Source organism: Nycticebus coucang, chromosome 12 (assembly GCF_027406575.1).
Source record: "Nycticebus coucang isolate mNycCou1 chromosome 12, mNycCou1.pri, whole genome shotgun sequence".
NCBI lineage: Eukaryota > Metazoa > Chordata > Mammalia > Primates > Lorisidae > Nycticebus > Nycticebus coucang.
The window spans coordinates 84,049,709-84,064,866 of record NC_069791.1 but is presented as its reverse complement, the minus strand read 5'-3'; the positions used below and the strand labels follow the sequence as shown (position 1 = coordinate 84,064,866).

Here is a 15,158-nt window from a genome sequence, read left to right as displayed (position 1 = left end):
CAACTCTCATATTTATACCACACCTGCTTCCAATGTCCTGGCTCCTACTGAGGAGGTGTGCTGGGTAAAGGGGTCATCGTTATACTTCTTTACATTTTTTTATATTAAAGCTTCCTGAAACAGCCCCAGCTGTCCCCAAGTCTTCCAGCACTTACAGTCTGCAAGGCCTGAGCTGGCTGCTCCTCCTACTCCAAGAGCACGAGGCAGACACCTCTACAACACATTGCAACTGACATGCGCCAGACCACTACCAACCGCTAACAACATGTGAGGGGACGGGGACATGCCAGGTGCCAAGGGGACACAATCCAAAAGGTCCATCTGTTAGTACACTCTTGGGACTCAAGGGTCACTGACTCAAGGGGATCCAGCAGGTAAAGTGGGCCCAGCACAGGATGTCAGGGAGTTGTGGGAACAGAGCTGGGGACAACATGGCCCATCTGGGGGGCAAATGCTACTGCGATGCAGCCAATTGTGCCAAAGGAACATGGCCCAGCAGGGCCAGATCTTCTAATATTCAGGAGGGGCTGGATTTTAAGCCCTGGTTTTAAATGTTGACAAATAATTTAATTAAAAAACAAACAAACAAAAAACACTCACCCTATAGTAAGCCCCAAACCAAGTCCATTTGCAGAGGGCATCTAGCCCAGGATCTGAAACTTCTGCTTTGCTGACCCCAGGTGAACCTAACGCACAGCTCACCTGGACACAGTCTGTGAATGTCCGCGTGTGCTCACCGCCTGTCTTCTCAAGGGCCGAGAAGCATCTGTACAGCTCCTCCCTGTCAATCCCAAAACAACCAGAGCCTGCAATGGCTTCCCAGATCTCCAAGGTGGCAGACACGTCCTCAGGTTTATACCCGGACACCTCCAACTGGTGGACAAACTCTTCTAAGCTGTAGGTGTTTTCATGGGGGTTTATCAGCCTGGTGAACATGTCAGGAAGGAAGATGGTTCCTGCCGTTAACGTGTCCAGAGAAGTGGCTGCAAAGAAAAGGAGGAAGGTCAAATGCAGCTTGACAGAAGGCCCCTTCCCAGACCCATACACATGCGACACTGAGGCAAGGCATGCTCCGTGCCAACTCACTGCTCCCCAGCAGCCACAGGGTCACCTTCTGGGTGGGCACACTGGGTCCCTGGCAGCCGGACTCCTGATACTCTGCCCTGGGCCCCTGACTGCAGCTGACTGGACTGGATTCCCTCTGGTCACTCTGATCCTTCTGCTCAAGATGTAAAAGGAAGGCACAGAGGGCAGGGACGGGGATCCAAGACTATGAACCCCAGAGCTTTGGAGGAGAGGTCCTCAGTCAGGGCTGCTTTGGTCCCATCCCTTCCTGATGCTCACTGCTCCTGAGACCCTGGGAGGTACCCAGGGCCCCTACTAATGTGTTCTCACTTCTGCACACACTAGCCAGGGCTGGTCTCTGCTGCTTCCTATAAGAGATGTCTGCTAAGGCCACAACAATAGATTATCACTGCTTTTTTGCCTGGTTCAAACTTCAGACAAAGCACAGAATTCTAACTGTGGTAAACTGATAGTGAAGGCTGTCACGACCCTGCATCAATCTATCAGGGTGCCATTTTCCCAACAGCATGTGCTGACTTCTTAGTCTTTGTGCCACATTTTGGTAATTCTTGCAATATTTCACACTTTTTCATTATTGTACCTGTCACGGTGATCCATGTCCGTGATCTTTTAGGTTGCTGCTGTAACTATTTTGGGGTACCACAAACTGCACCCATATAAGATGAACTTAGCTGATGAATGTTGTGTGTGGTCTGACTGCTCCACTGACTAGCTGTCCATCTCTTTCCCTCTCCTTGGGCATCCCTATTCCCTAAGACACAACAGTATTGAAATGAGGCCAATTACTGTATTTTGCTATGTATAATGCTCACTGTTTTGCTCAAACTTTTGAGGGAAAAATAAGGATGTGCATCATACATGGGTAGTATGACTCGGGAGCAGGGGAGCCCAGCGGGCCTTCTGGAGCTGCCACGCCCTCCCACCTGGGTCCCCCAGGTGCACAGGGTTCCAGTACGAGAGGATCAGGGATCCAGTGGGAATGGGCCAGAGTGGCTTCTGATGAGTGCTGACATCAGGGGTGGAGAATGGTGCTACACTGAACAACAGGTTTTAAATATAGATGAAATAGCCTTGTATTGGAACTAGGCCTTTCACAGCTAGAGAGAGCTGCTTTAAAGCTTCAAAAGAGAGACAGGCCAACTCTTTTGCTAGGGACTAATGCAGGGGTCCTCAAACTTTTTAAACAGGGGGCCAGTTCACTGTCCCTCAGACCGTTGGAGGACTGGACTGTACTTAAAAAAAAAAAAAAACAAAACTATGAACAAATTCCTATGCACACTGCACATATCTTATTTTGAGTAAAAAAACAAAATGGAAACAAATACAATCACACCACATGTGGCCCCCAGGCCGTAGTTTGAGGACCTCTGGACTAATGCAACTGGCAAGTTTAAATTGAAGCTAATGCTCATTTACCATTCCAAAAATCTTAGGTCCCTCAAGAATAACCCTAAATCTATTCTCCCTGTGCTCTATCAATAGAACAACAAAGCTTGATGACAGCACATCTGTTTACACCATTCTCCACTAAATATTTTAAGCCCATTGTAGAGACCCACTGCTGAGGAAAAAAAAATCTCTTTCAAAATATTACTGCTCACTGACAATGCACCTGTCACCCAAGAGCTCTGATGGAGATGTACAAGGAGGTGTATGTTTTTTTTTTTTTTTAGAGACAGAGTCTCACTTTGTTGCCCTCAGTAGAGTACCGTAGTGTCACAGCTCACAGCAACCTCTAGCTCTTGGGCTTAGGCGATTCTCTTGCCTCAGCCTCCCAAGAAGCTGGGACTACAGATGCCCGCCACAATGCCCAGCTATTTTTTTGTTGCAGTTTGGCTGGGGCCGGGTTTGAACCCGCCACCCTCAGTACATGGGGCTGGCGCCCTACTCACTGAGCCAGAGGTGACACCTGTGAATGTTGTTTTCATGCCAGCAAACATAACATCCATTCTGTAGCCCATAGGTCAAACAGTAATTTTAACTTCAAGTCTTATTTAAGAAATAACATTTTATAAGGCTATAGCTCCCATATCTCTGATGAATCTGGGCAAAGTAAATTGAAAACCTTCTGAAAAGAATTCACCATTCTAGACACCATTAAGAACATTTGTGATTCATGGGAGGAGGTCAAACTATCAACTTCAGGAAAGTCTGGAAGAAGCTAATTCTTATCCTGCTGGATAACTCTGAGGGACTTAAGACTTCTGGGGAGGGAATGCAGATGTGGTAAGAGATGGAGCCTGAAGATGTGACCAAATTGCTGCAATCTCATGATCAAACTCGAGCAGATGAAGAGCTGCTTCTTATGAACGAGCAAAGAAAGTGGCTTCTTGAGATGGAATCTACTCTTGGCGAAGATGCTAGAAACATTGTTGAAATGACAAGAGACTTAGAATATTACATAAACCTACTTGGTGAAGAAGTCACAGGCAGGTTTTGAGGATTAACTCCAATTTCAAAAGAAATTCTACTATAGGTAAAATACTATCACACAGCATTACATGCTACAGAGAAATCTTTTGTAAAATGAAAAGCCAATTGATGAGGAAAACTTCATTGTAACCTTATTTTAAGAAACTGCCACAGCCACTCCAACCTTCAACAACCACTACCCTGATCAGTCAGCAGCCACCAACATGGAGGCAAGACTCTCCACCAGGAAAAAGATTACAACTGGTTGAAGGCTCAGATGACCATCAGGATTCTTTAGCAATAAAATATTTTTATTAAGGTATATACATTACATTTTTGGACACAATGCTATTGCACACTTACTATAGTACAGTGTGAACGTTAACTTGTATATACCCTGGGAAACCAAAAATACTTCTGACTTGTTTCATTGTGATATCCACCTCATTGTGACAGTGTAGAACTGAACTTGTAGTATGTCTGAGATGTGCCTGTACACATCGCGGTCAGTCAGCCAGAGGTAGGAAAGGGGCAGAAACCCAGGAAAGAAAGGGGCCTTGGGTGGCTCCTGTGGCTCAAGGAGTAGGGCGCCAGCCCCATATGCCAGAGGTGGCGGGTTCAAACCCAGCCCTGGCCAAAAACTGCAAAAAATAAATAAATAAAATCTCTTTAAAAAAAGAAAAAAGAAGTTACCTTAAAAAAAAAAAAAAAAAGAAAGGGGCCTTAATATCATGTTGTAAGAGGTGAAAGAGCCTGCCTAAAATTGAGTGCATGGGCAACTGTAGTTTAATAAGTTATTTAAAGTTTTAAAGGTCATCGACAGAACTAAAATTGGAAATAAAAGAGATAGGAGATCATGATTGTGAGCAGAATATTTACCTATCTTAGCAAGGGGTCAAAAAATAATACCTAAAAGTTTCCTTAAAGTGGAATTCAGAATGACGGAGGTAGGCACCGGGAGACAAACCAGGATCAGTGAGGAGGACTGCCGTGAAGAGCAGAGGGGGGCGTTGAGGCACTGCTGCGCTTGCTCAGGAACCCCTCCACCTGGCTGCTGACTCCTGGCTGTGTGACCATGATTAAGAGGCAGCATGGTGAACTCTCTCAGAGAGAGAGACAGAGCACTGTCACCTGAGAAGGTGACTCAGGACACACCCTCCTGAGTCAGCTGCAAGGAAGGGAAGTGTTTTGCTTTGTGTCAGCCATGGTCACACGGCAGGCCTTTGGAGCCTGAAGATGCACATCTCTGGCCTGGGTCACAAGACAGGCTGAAGGGCCTTTCTGGCTGGTGGGCCAGCCCCTCTCCCAGCCCCAGTGGGGAGCACTCACCAGTGGGCCCGAGATGGGTGGGCAGCGGGGTGTGGCGGAGCCGGAACTTCACCTGGCAAGAGTTGACCACGATGCTGTCATTGGGGTTGAGGTTGCGGGTGCTGACGATGCCGGGGGAGTAGTAGCCCCTCATCAGCAGGTAGTTGGTGTGGGAGGCTTGGGCTGGCTTCACCTCCATGCTCCGACGTTTGCCCCCTGTACCTTCATCCAAGTCCTCCTCTTCATCCTCATCGTCCTCCAAGCCTCCATCCTTTCCCAAGCTGGAAGAGAACTGAGACCTAGATGCCTGGACACAGGCCAGCCCAGTGGCTGCCCAAGCAACTGTCTCTCGTTGTGCTCAGTGTGGTTTGCTGCTCCACACCTCTCTACCTCCTTCCTTCTCACACACCTCATCGACCCCTGGTCACAGATCTGTGACTTTGCAAGAGCTGTTCTTTTTGCCTGGATCATGTCCAGAAAATACCTTCCCAGGAAGTCCCAGGTCATCTGGGAGACTCTCACAGAGCCTGGACCAATCCCACTTTCTCTTTCTAACCTGCCCCTACCCTGCTATATCGGGTCTTCTTTGGCAGACTCCCATAGCACCTGGCAGGTCCCAGCAGAGGACACCATGGAAACTGTCCTGTCATTTCTGGTTATTGATCTGGGAAGCCCTGTCCCATGAGCCCCCTAAGGGTACCACTACGCTCTGCTTGTCTTTGGCAAATGCCTTGCACAGTGCCAGACACAAAGCAGAAAAATTCACCACAAGTTTCTTGAATGAATAAGACCAAATGACTAAGCAAATAAACTTATCAACACCACAGTGACAAGAGGAAATAGCGAGACCTGAAGCTCTGTGGACATACTCAAGTCCAAACTGTGACCAGAGCAGCAAATGCAGGGCTCTTACCTTTTAATGACCTCGTTCTCCACCATGGAACTGTCGACCACTATGATCTGCTCTGGGATCCTGACATCCACAGACAGGAGCCCCAGGGACAAAAGGGTCAGGGTAGCCACACAATGCCCTCCAGGGCCATCCAAAGAAAATGCCACCATGTCATTTGTACAGTGGTTATTATCCTGGTCTTTGAAATAAAACTTATCAGACTGGTCTAACTTGCCGGCAGCCCGCATTCTCTCAAGAAACTGGAATGATTCTGTGCAGATGGTGCTTGGAAATCGCCATGTAAAAATCCTACACAGACAAAGAGAAAGGAAGGGTCTGACTGAGGATGGGCTCTGAGCACACTGAATCGCTATGGTGCGACTACCACCACTGACACTCTTTTACGTGTCATGTGCAGAAGGCCCTGTGTTGGGTGCCTAGCACTGTATGTGCATCTCTTCTCCACTTACCCAAGCACCTCCGAGGCAGGGTCCTGTTTTTTCTCCCAATGCTCCACACCCTACTTCGCAGGCACTTACTAAAAGCAGCTGCTGAAATAGGGAGGAGGAATGTACTTTTTGTAATAATCATCTTTACACAAAGCTGACCCTGATTCCCAGGGAGATAAGAGGACACTGTGTTCATTCTCATCGTCTCCATCCGGTGCCTGCAGAGCCAAGCCCCTATCTCTGTCCAAGAGTGCAATGTTCCATGACTCTGTAACAAGTGAGAGAGAAGAGGCCCAAGGTCTTCCTCATCTGCTGACCACTACCTTCAGTTCCCAAATAAGGATGTGTGGTCCAGAGCAGTGGCTCCAACTCAAATGGCCTTGCCGGATTTGGGCCAACAAGGAGAGGTTTTAGGAAGGAAGAAGTGCCCAGAGCCACAGGCATAGAGATGGAGTAAAAAAAGCAAAAGATGACTTGTGGTGTCTTCGAGCATATGAATGCTGCCCCCAGGCAGCCTCAGGCCTGGCAGAACAGTGTGAGAAGAGGAAGCTGTCAAGGCTATGGCTGAGGAACGTTCTAAGGGACTTTTTGTGTGTGTGCTATGAGGCTGGTGGTGCCATGTGTGCTGTGGTATAAAGTCCCACAGTGAGAACCCCTTCAGATTGGAGCTCCAGGAAAACGCCCCTCTGAAAGCACTGCCCCACCCCAGGCCCATGCAGGCTGCCGGTGCTGCAGACAGGCCCAAGAGGCAGCTGCACAGGGCTCGGCACTATGAGGATGAGGGACTGAGCTGTGCCCAACCAGGATGGTGGACTTCCAGTGGGATCAATTATCAAATTCAAAACTGATTTTAACCCATATGATAAGAGAAAAAGAACTACTGCCAAAATGGTAGCATCCCCTACAAACTACTGCCAGTGTCACCTATTCCCACACAAGGAAGGGCAGGTGCTGAGAAAGGAGCTCCTCCCTGAGCCTGCATCTTGCACACAAGGCCACAGGAGGCCCAGGCCCCACATTCTCTCATGAAAATGTGAGCTTCAGTGTAGTGCCCGTAGCTCAGTGGGTAAGGTGCCGGCCACATACACCCAGGCTGGCAGGTTCAAACTCAGCCCGGGCCAGCTAAAACAATGACAACTACAACAACAACAACAACAACAAAAATAGCCAGGCATTGCGGTGGGCGCCTGTAGTCTCAGTTACTTGGGAGATTGTGGCAAGAGAATTGCTTAAGCCCAAGAGTTTGAGGTTGCTATGAGCTGTAACGCCACAGCACTCTACTGAGGGCAACACAGTGAGACTCTGTCTCAAAAAAAAAAACAAAAAAAAACAAAAAGGTGAGGCTCCTTTGCTACTCTTTGCAGCCAGGGTGTAGCTCAGTCTGACTCTGGGCTACTGAGGGCTCTCCCTTACCTATAGTAACTCTGGGATAACTGGTAGGACATTGGCACGAAGGGCAAGGCCCGGTTCTTCTTGGGGCCCAGTGTGTGGTTGACCCGACGCCGGTTGACCAAGCTCCTTTTCTGGCATTCCATGAAGGCTTTCACGAGAATCTGTTCCTTGTACTCCCGGTAGAGGCGGAAAGTCTGTAATACAACGTGGCGAGGTGAGCGAGATTCTCCAGACAGCTAGAGTAAAGAGGCAGAGGATACAGATGCACAGAGCCACAGATGACCCTTTACAGAGGAAGTATGGGCATGGAGCTGGAGCTGAGGTGCACGCGTGCTTGTGTAGGGGAAGCACAGGCAACAACAACCCCAACTCTCAGATCATCAAACTGTACTTCCAAGGACCACAGAGAAGGTCAGACAAGTGGAGAGGCAGGAAAGCTCCTCGCCCCCAAGCCCATGTCTTTGGATGCAGACACTGGGAGCCAATGCAGAATCACCTCAGTCATCACTATGTCCCTTAGACTCTGGCCCAAGCCTCTGTGGACCTGGTTGGCCCTACCTTCTGAATATGTCCTTAAATGCGTCTACATTGGCTCTGTCTTGTCCTTGCTACTGCTGTTCCCCACTACAGCCTACCACTAACTAGTCATTCTGCTTCCCCATGTCACCTCCCCGCCACCCCTGATCTTTCCCCACAGCAGCCAACGTTATCCCTGGATACTTACAACAGACACACTTTCCCACCCTGCCAGCGGAACAGCACCCGGTCTTTGCTAGGATGCAGGACCCCTGTGAATGGGACCCTGCCCACCTCTTGGCCTTGCCTCCTCCACCCCAACTCCCACTTGTCCTCCTTCTTACTTTTCTTGAAAAAGCCGAAGTATCCCGCCTCAGCGCCTCTGTACTGGCCGCTCCCCTAAATCCCTGCATGGCTGACTCCTTCTCAACATTCAAGTCTCCGCTCAAATATTTCCCCTCAAATAACAAATCCTTTTCCAATCTGCTTCTCTGTGGGCTGCATTTATATTATCCTGTTTGTATTATATGATCCTGTTTGTGCTGTATTATATAAATATATCGTTATGTATTATTATACATATTGTTTATACATTGCCCTGTTTTATTTTCTCATGGAAGCTACCTCTACCTGCAGACCTCATTTGCTTATGCGCTATCTGGAAGTCCCAGGAGAGCACAGATTAACTCCTGCTGCTGCCCCCAGCACCTGCTGCTCCCATGGAGCACTACATGGAAGGAGGCCCCCTGCTAGCTCTGCCAGCAAAGTCACACAGACTTGGGCCCCACTCAGAGGAAAGCCATCCTGAGGACTGCAGGATCAGCAGGACTGTTACTGCAGGTTTCTAAAAAGGGCTGGCTCAGTCTGCCCACAGTTCCTAAGTGTCCAGCACATGCCAGCCCAAGAATCCTACTAGACTATCACCTCAAAAGTGGTGACCAACAAGATTCCCTGTCACAGTCTGAGAATTTCAGGCTTGGAAGGTTCTCTCCGGCACTACCCTCAGGACTGCCAGGTGACAGCAGGCTGAGGCGCACAGGCATCATGGCTCGGCAGGGGCACAACCATGGAGACAACTACAACCTTCCCCTGTGCCTGCCTTCCAGCAGAGAACACAGGGACTTTGGGTTCTCCGGCTGCATGGAGGTATTCTCCAGAGCCCATCAGACTGAGGCCTGTGCAGACATGCGTCCTCTACATGGCACTGGCTGTGCGTCAGTCCTGGTGTGGGCATTATCAGTCCTCACAAGACAAACACTCTACACGGGCACAGGGACAGAAGCAGAGGGTGGCTGGTCTGTCACCATTCTTTCCCCACAGAGCACTGAGTCAAGCTGTATCAGTTCTCTGACAGTCTTCTGTGCCTGTGCTCTCCCCTTCCATTTGGAAATACTGACTGAGTGGACAGATTTCCTAGACAACTACTGCCATGGGACAGGAGGGCTCAGACCAGGCATGGTGAGCTGAGGAACACTACCCCTGCCACAACCTGTGTGGATTTCCAAGAGGCTGGGCTGTCACAGGCACAGGGAACACACAGCTGCCTACAAGCTTGAGGTCTTTTGCCTGCTTCCTGGCTGCAGAGGGAACCTACTGGGGTCCTGTATGGAGCCCTGACTTCATTGCTATTGCCTCCCCCACCCCCACTCCTCACTGCCAGATCTCTCAGGAGTCACTGGAGAAATAGCCTGCTTCCTGCTGACCCAGTAGTCTTTCTCAGATGACCTCCCACACCCCTGGGGTGGAGGCAGAGTGACTGGTCTTTTGGTACTATCCATCAGAGCCTAGATATGATACCATTTGGAGATGGGAGTGGAAGAGGAAAAAGCAGCAAGATGATATTGGATATAGGCTATAAGGCCTGGCTGGACAGCAGGAGTCTGGCTTTTTCCATTAACTGGTTATGAAACTAGTTTCTTCCCTCTGGGGCTGGCCTTTCTTGTTTAAGGAGTGATGGGAAGAATCTCGGAGGTCTTAACCAGCTCTGACCCACTGCTGAGGGAAGAGCTAAAATGTCTGCTCCATAGCCACTGGGCAAAGTCAGAAATAGAGATTCTTGTGTGCAATGTTGGAAGTAAATTAAAAAAAAATAAGTGTGAGGCCAACAAAACAAAGCACAGGCCAGATGTGGCCTGTGGGCTACCTGGAACTTTTGTCCTGCACTGCTTGTTCTTGTTCTATGTTTGGGTTCAGATAGAGCTTCACTTTCTTCATCTGCAAAATTCTATGGTGGCAGAGGGGTGCTTGGCGTGATACTAGCCTCTTGGTCTGGAATATATGCCGTTTACTGGGTATAAAACAGGCACAAGAAAATAAAGTACAGGGTCACAGCAATGTAGGCAATGGAGAATGTTTTATGGGGCCTCTCCAATTTGTTGGTCCCAGATGTCCCTGCAGAAGGCCGCTGGACTCTCAGGTGATGAATGCAAGCAGGAGAGCTCAAAGGCGCACTCAGCCTAAGCTCATGGCCTGGCCATGGCTGTTAAATGACTAGGGCCAGGGTGGTATTTGGAAGCCAGATACTCTAACCTGACCACATATTTTCCCTAAATAGCTTCATTTCCCCCCAGTCCATTCCACCATTTTATCCCCTATGGCCACAGGAACAAGCACAGGCCTGGCAAACACCCAGTGCCCACCCAGGTCTACACAAGTGGAACTAGAAAATATCATACCTTTATTTTCTTATTTTTTTCCCCTCACATTGCAAACCAGTTAGGTTGATTGGTTAGTATAAGCCAGAGGAGCAGATTTTCAGGGTTTGAGATTTAATACGAAGTGAATGGGTTCTACCTAGAATTCATTTCTGTGAGGATTAAAAATAAGAAGTAACAATGCCCTGGCTGGGTACAGGCCCCACTTAGCCGCTCTCTGTTGGCGTTCTGTATGATGATTGAGCTACGTGATCTCAGGCATGTGCTTTAACTTCTCTGAACCTTACGTGTCCATATTTGTAAAAGAGCAATAAGATCACCGGACTTCCCAAGCTCTAGGCTTTAATATGGGGCTAAAAGGGATTTGCCTTCCTCTATCTCATCCTCCTTCAGCCACAATAAAGCAGCAACAAAGACCTCAGTTCTCAGGAGACAGACAAATCACTGCCTAAAGAAAGGCAGCTTTGGGCAGCGCCTGTGGCTCAGTGAGCAGGGCGCCGGCCCCATATACCGAGGGTGGTGGGTTCAAACCCAGCTCCGGCCAAACTGCAACAAAAAAATAGCCTGTAGTCCCAGCTACTTGGGATGCTGAGGCAAGAGAATCGCCTAAGCCCAGGAGTTAGAAGTTGCTGTGAGCTGTGTGACGCCATGGCACTCTACCGAGGGCAATAAAGTGAAACTCTGTCTCTACAAAAAAAAAAAAGGCAGCTTTCCCATTCAGTGATCTCTAACAAACAAAATATCTCAGCATTTATAAGTTATAATTTGGAAGGCTATGATTTTTCCTTTGCCACACCTCATTTCCCTCTTCTGTTAATTTTCTGCCTTAAATATTAGACTTAAAACCTCAGCTTTTGGCTGGGTGCAACAGCTCACACCTATAATCCTAGCACTTTGGGAGGCTTAGGTGGGAGGACTACTTGAGCCCAGGAGTTTAAGGTTACAGTGATACCACTGTACTCTAGCCCAGGCAACAGAGCAAGATCCTGTCTCTAATAAAACAAAAACCTCAGCTTTGGGAAGAATTTTGAGGTCACTGGATCCTATCCTTATACTTTGAAGATAAGAGAGATGAAGTGACTTTGGTCAAGGGGTACAAAGCTTCGGTTATGTGAGACGAATATGCCCTGGTGAGCTAATGTACAGCATGGTGACTACAGGTAACAACACTATACTGTACCCTTGAAATGTGCTAAGGGGGGAGATCCCAAAGGTTCACACCGTTAAAAGAAAAGAGGTAATTATGTGACCTGATGGATATATTAATTAGCTTGATTGTGGTGATTCTTTCACAACATAGACAAAATCAGAACATCCTGTTGTGTATCTTAAATATAGACTATAAAAACAAACAAAAACAACAACAATAAAACATACAGATGAAAGAAGCAAGGGCTGATCAGGCCCCCTGAGAGCCATCAGCTGAGAAGAGCAAGAGCCCACGCCTCACCCGCAGGGCCTCTGAGGGCCTGTGTCCCAGCTGTGTTGCCAAGCAGCCAGCACCTACCTGGAACGACTGAAAGGACTTCATCTGACTGTCCGAGAGAGCCAGCGTGCTCTGCATCAGGTTCTGAAGCACCAGGTAGTGGATGTCATCCACACTGAAAAAGAAGAGCAAGCGGCAAGGCAACATGAGGCCACAAGGCACCACTGGTCTTACAGGCAGCAATTCTCATTTTTCAAAAAAGCTTTCAATCTCACAAAATGTCAATCTCACACGAATGCCAAGACTATTCACAAAATGAAACAAAATCAATGCTGATTTTTAGACTTAATTGATCGTTTTTATTTCGTTTTGTTTTTTTGAGACAGTCTCACTATGTTGCTCTGGGTAGGGTGCTGTGGCGTCACAGCTCACAGCAACCTCAAACTCTTGGGCTTAAGAGATTTTCTTGCCTCAGCCTCCCGAGTAGCTGGGACTACAGGCACCCACCACAATGCCCTGCTATTTTTTGTTGCAGTTGTCATTGTAGTTTAGCTGGCCCAGGCTGGTTTCGGACCTACCAGTCTCAGTGTATGTGGCCGGCATCAACCACTATGCCATAGGCACCAAGTCAATTGATCAGTTTTTGTAGGAAAAAAGTTTCCGTCTAGTGGATAAGGGGTAACATTCCTAGAATAAGTTTACATGACAACTAACAAATATAGTTAGTGCTTATATTTTCTTCCAATTCTATACAAGTCTTCATTGGCTCAGAGCCTGTAGCACAGTGGTTATAGCGCCAGCCGCATACACTGAGACTGGAGGTTTGAACCTGGCCTGGGCCAGCTAAACAACAATGACAACTGCAACAAAAAATAGCTGGGCGTTGTGGCAGGCACTTATAGTCCTAGGTACTTGGGAGGCTGAGGCAAGAGAATCGCTTGAGCCCAGGAGTTTGGGGTTGCTGTGAGCTGTGATGCCATGGTACTCTATCGAGGGTGACACAATGAGATTCTGTCTCAGAAAAATAAATAAATAAATAAATAAAAAATATACAAGTCTTCCTTCAAAGACAATAGGTTTCTTACCAAAATACAGAGCTAAAATCAAATTGAATATTGATTATCTAAGATGGGAAAAAGTTGAGTTTTCTGAACAGAGGTTCAGAAAGCCTAGAAAGCTCATAGCTTCCCAAAGCTGAGGTTTTTCTTTTGTTTTATTAGAGGTGGGGTCTTGCTCTGTTGCCTAGGCTAGAGTACAATGGTATCATTGTAACCTCAAACTCCTGGGCTCAAGCAGTCCTCCCATCTGGGTCTCCCAAAGTGCTAGGATTATGGGTGTGAGTTGTTGCACCCAGCCAAAAGCTGAGGTTTTAAGTCTAATATTATGGCAGAAAATTAAACAGAAGAGGGAAATGAGGTATGGCAAAGGAACTAAAAATATAATTGAGCCATGTAGCACAGCCTTCCAAATTATAACTTATAAATGCTGAGATAATTTGTTCGTTAGCAATCACCAACCTTCCTCATGGCTAGGCCAGTGATATTTGAGGTTAGGGGGTCAGAAATTTTTTCTATCAAGGGCTAGATAATAACTATGTATATTTTAGTCTCTGTGGACTACATAGACTTTGTGGCAACTATAGCTGACCCTTGAACAACACGGTTTGAACTGCAAGAGTCCACTCGCCAGGGGGTTTTCTTCTGCCTCTGTAGTCCCTGAGACAGCAAGACAAGCCTGTCCTCTTCTCAGCCTACTCAACATGAAGACAAGGATAAACACTTTTATGACGATCCACTTCCATTTAATGAATAGTAAATATATTTTCTCTTCTTATGATTTTCTTATTAACATTTTCTTTTCTGTAGCTTATTTTAATACATATAGAGTATATGTTAATCAACTGTTTGAGGTATCAGAAGGGCAGAATTCTGGTCAATTGTAGGCCTCTAATAGTCAAGTTATTGGAGAGTCAAAAATGACATTCGGGTTTTTGACTGTGCGGGATGTTGTTATCCCCTAATCTCTGAGTTGTTTAGGGCCAACTGTACTGAAGTCTGATGTTGCAGCATAAAAGCAGTATAAATAACACATAGAATGGGCACTACTGTGTGCTCTGGATTACCCTGGGCTATGCTATGGGTAACCAAATCAAGTAGCTGAGGAAAGGTACTATGTCAGTACTTGCCTGTTAAGTTCATCTGGCTTCTGGATTTGATCTTTTTCATCCCCAATTGCCAAAACTCGGTATCTGTGTAAGAAACAAAAGAACATGTCTAGGGAACAAATCAGATCTTCACTTTCTGAGCTGATGCTTGCTCAAGATGGCCATTTATTGGCTACAATGATGGGGGGAATGTTAAACTCACCCGAAGTCAAATACTGTATGTAATAAACTAAAATAAGAATAGACCATGTTCTGCCCACTGAATGAGCCTGTTATGAAAATGAGGGTTAAGGAAATATGAAGTGCGTACTTACTGACAATTAGCAACATGGAAAGATGTGAATTGGCAAGGATCCACTGTTAATTGTTAAGGAATTGACATAAAAATGTAGGCTTGTTGCAATTAAAAAATAAGCACAAGAAAGAATATTGGAAGGAAATACCCAGAAGTAATCTAAAGAAGTAAATCTCAGAGAAACAGAGAGTAGAAAGGTGGTTACCAGAGGGTAAGAGGGAGAGAAGGGGAGATGCTGCTTAAAGCATACAACTCTCAGTGAGACAAGGGGAATAAATTTTAGTAATCTAAAACGCACGGTGACCATAGTTAATATTAATATACTATATATATCAAAATTGCTGAAAGAATAGATTTTTAGTGTTCTCATCACAAAAAATAAGTTGGTGAGGTGATAAAAGACAGTACCTATTTTAGATACTAGGACTGCAAATGATTTCTCCCTCATTTTATTTATTTATGTATTTATTTTGAGACAAAGTCTTACTTTGTCACCCTTGGTAGAGTGCCAAGGCATCACAGCTCACAGTAACCTCAAACTCTTGGGCTCAAGTGATCCTCTTG

General features: G+C 46.8%; 1 protein-coding gene across 2 annotated transcripts in view; it reads right to left on the bottom strand.

Moving 5' to 3' along the window:
* GTF3C1 (general transcription factor IIIC subunit 1) overlaps positions 1-15,158 on the bottom strand; it is a 102,425-nt gene that overhangs the window by 4,510 nt on the left and 82,757 nt on the right. For both annotated transcript variants that reach the window (XM_053554664.1, XM_053554665.1), the window contains exons 28-33: positions 14,321-14,383; positions 12,217-12,310; positions 7,561-7,733; positions 5,720-6,007; positions 4,828-5,087; positions 703-983 (exon numbers count right to left, since the gene is read on the bottom strand). In XM_053554664.1, coding sequence (XP_053410639.1) covers positions 703-983; positions 4,828-5,087; positions 5,720-6,007; positions 7,561-7,733; positions 12,217-12,310; positions 14,321-14,383 — 1,159 coding nt within the window. The remainder of the gene's footprint in view (positions 1-702; positions 984-4,827; positions 5,088-5,719; positions 6,008-7,560; positions 7,734-12,216; positions 12,311-14,320; positions 14,384-15,158) is intronic.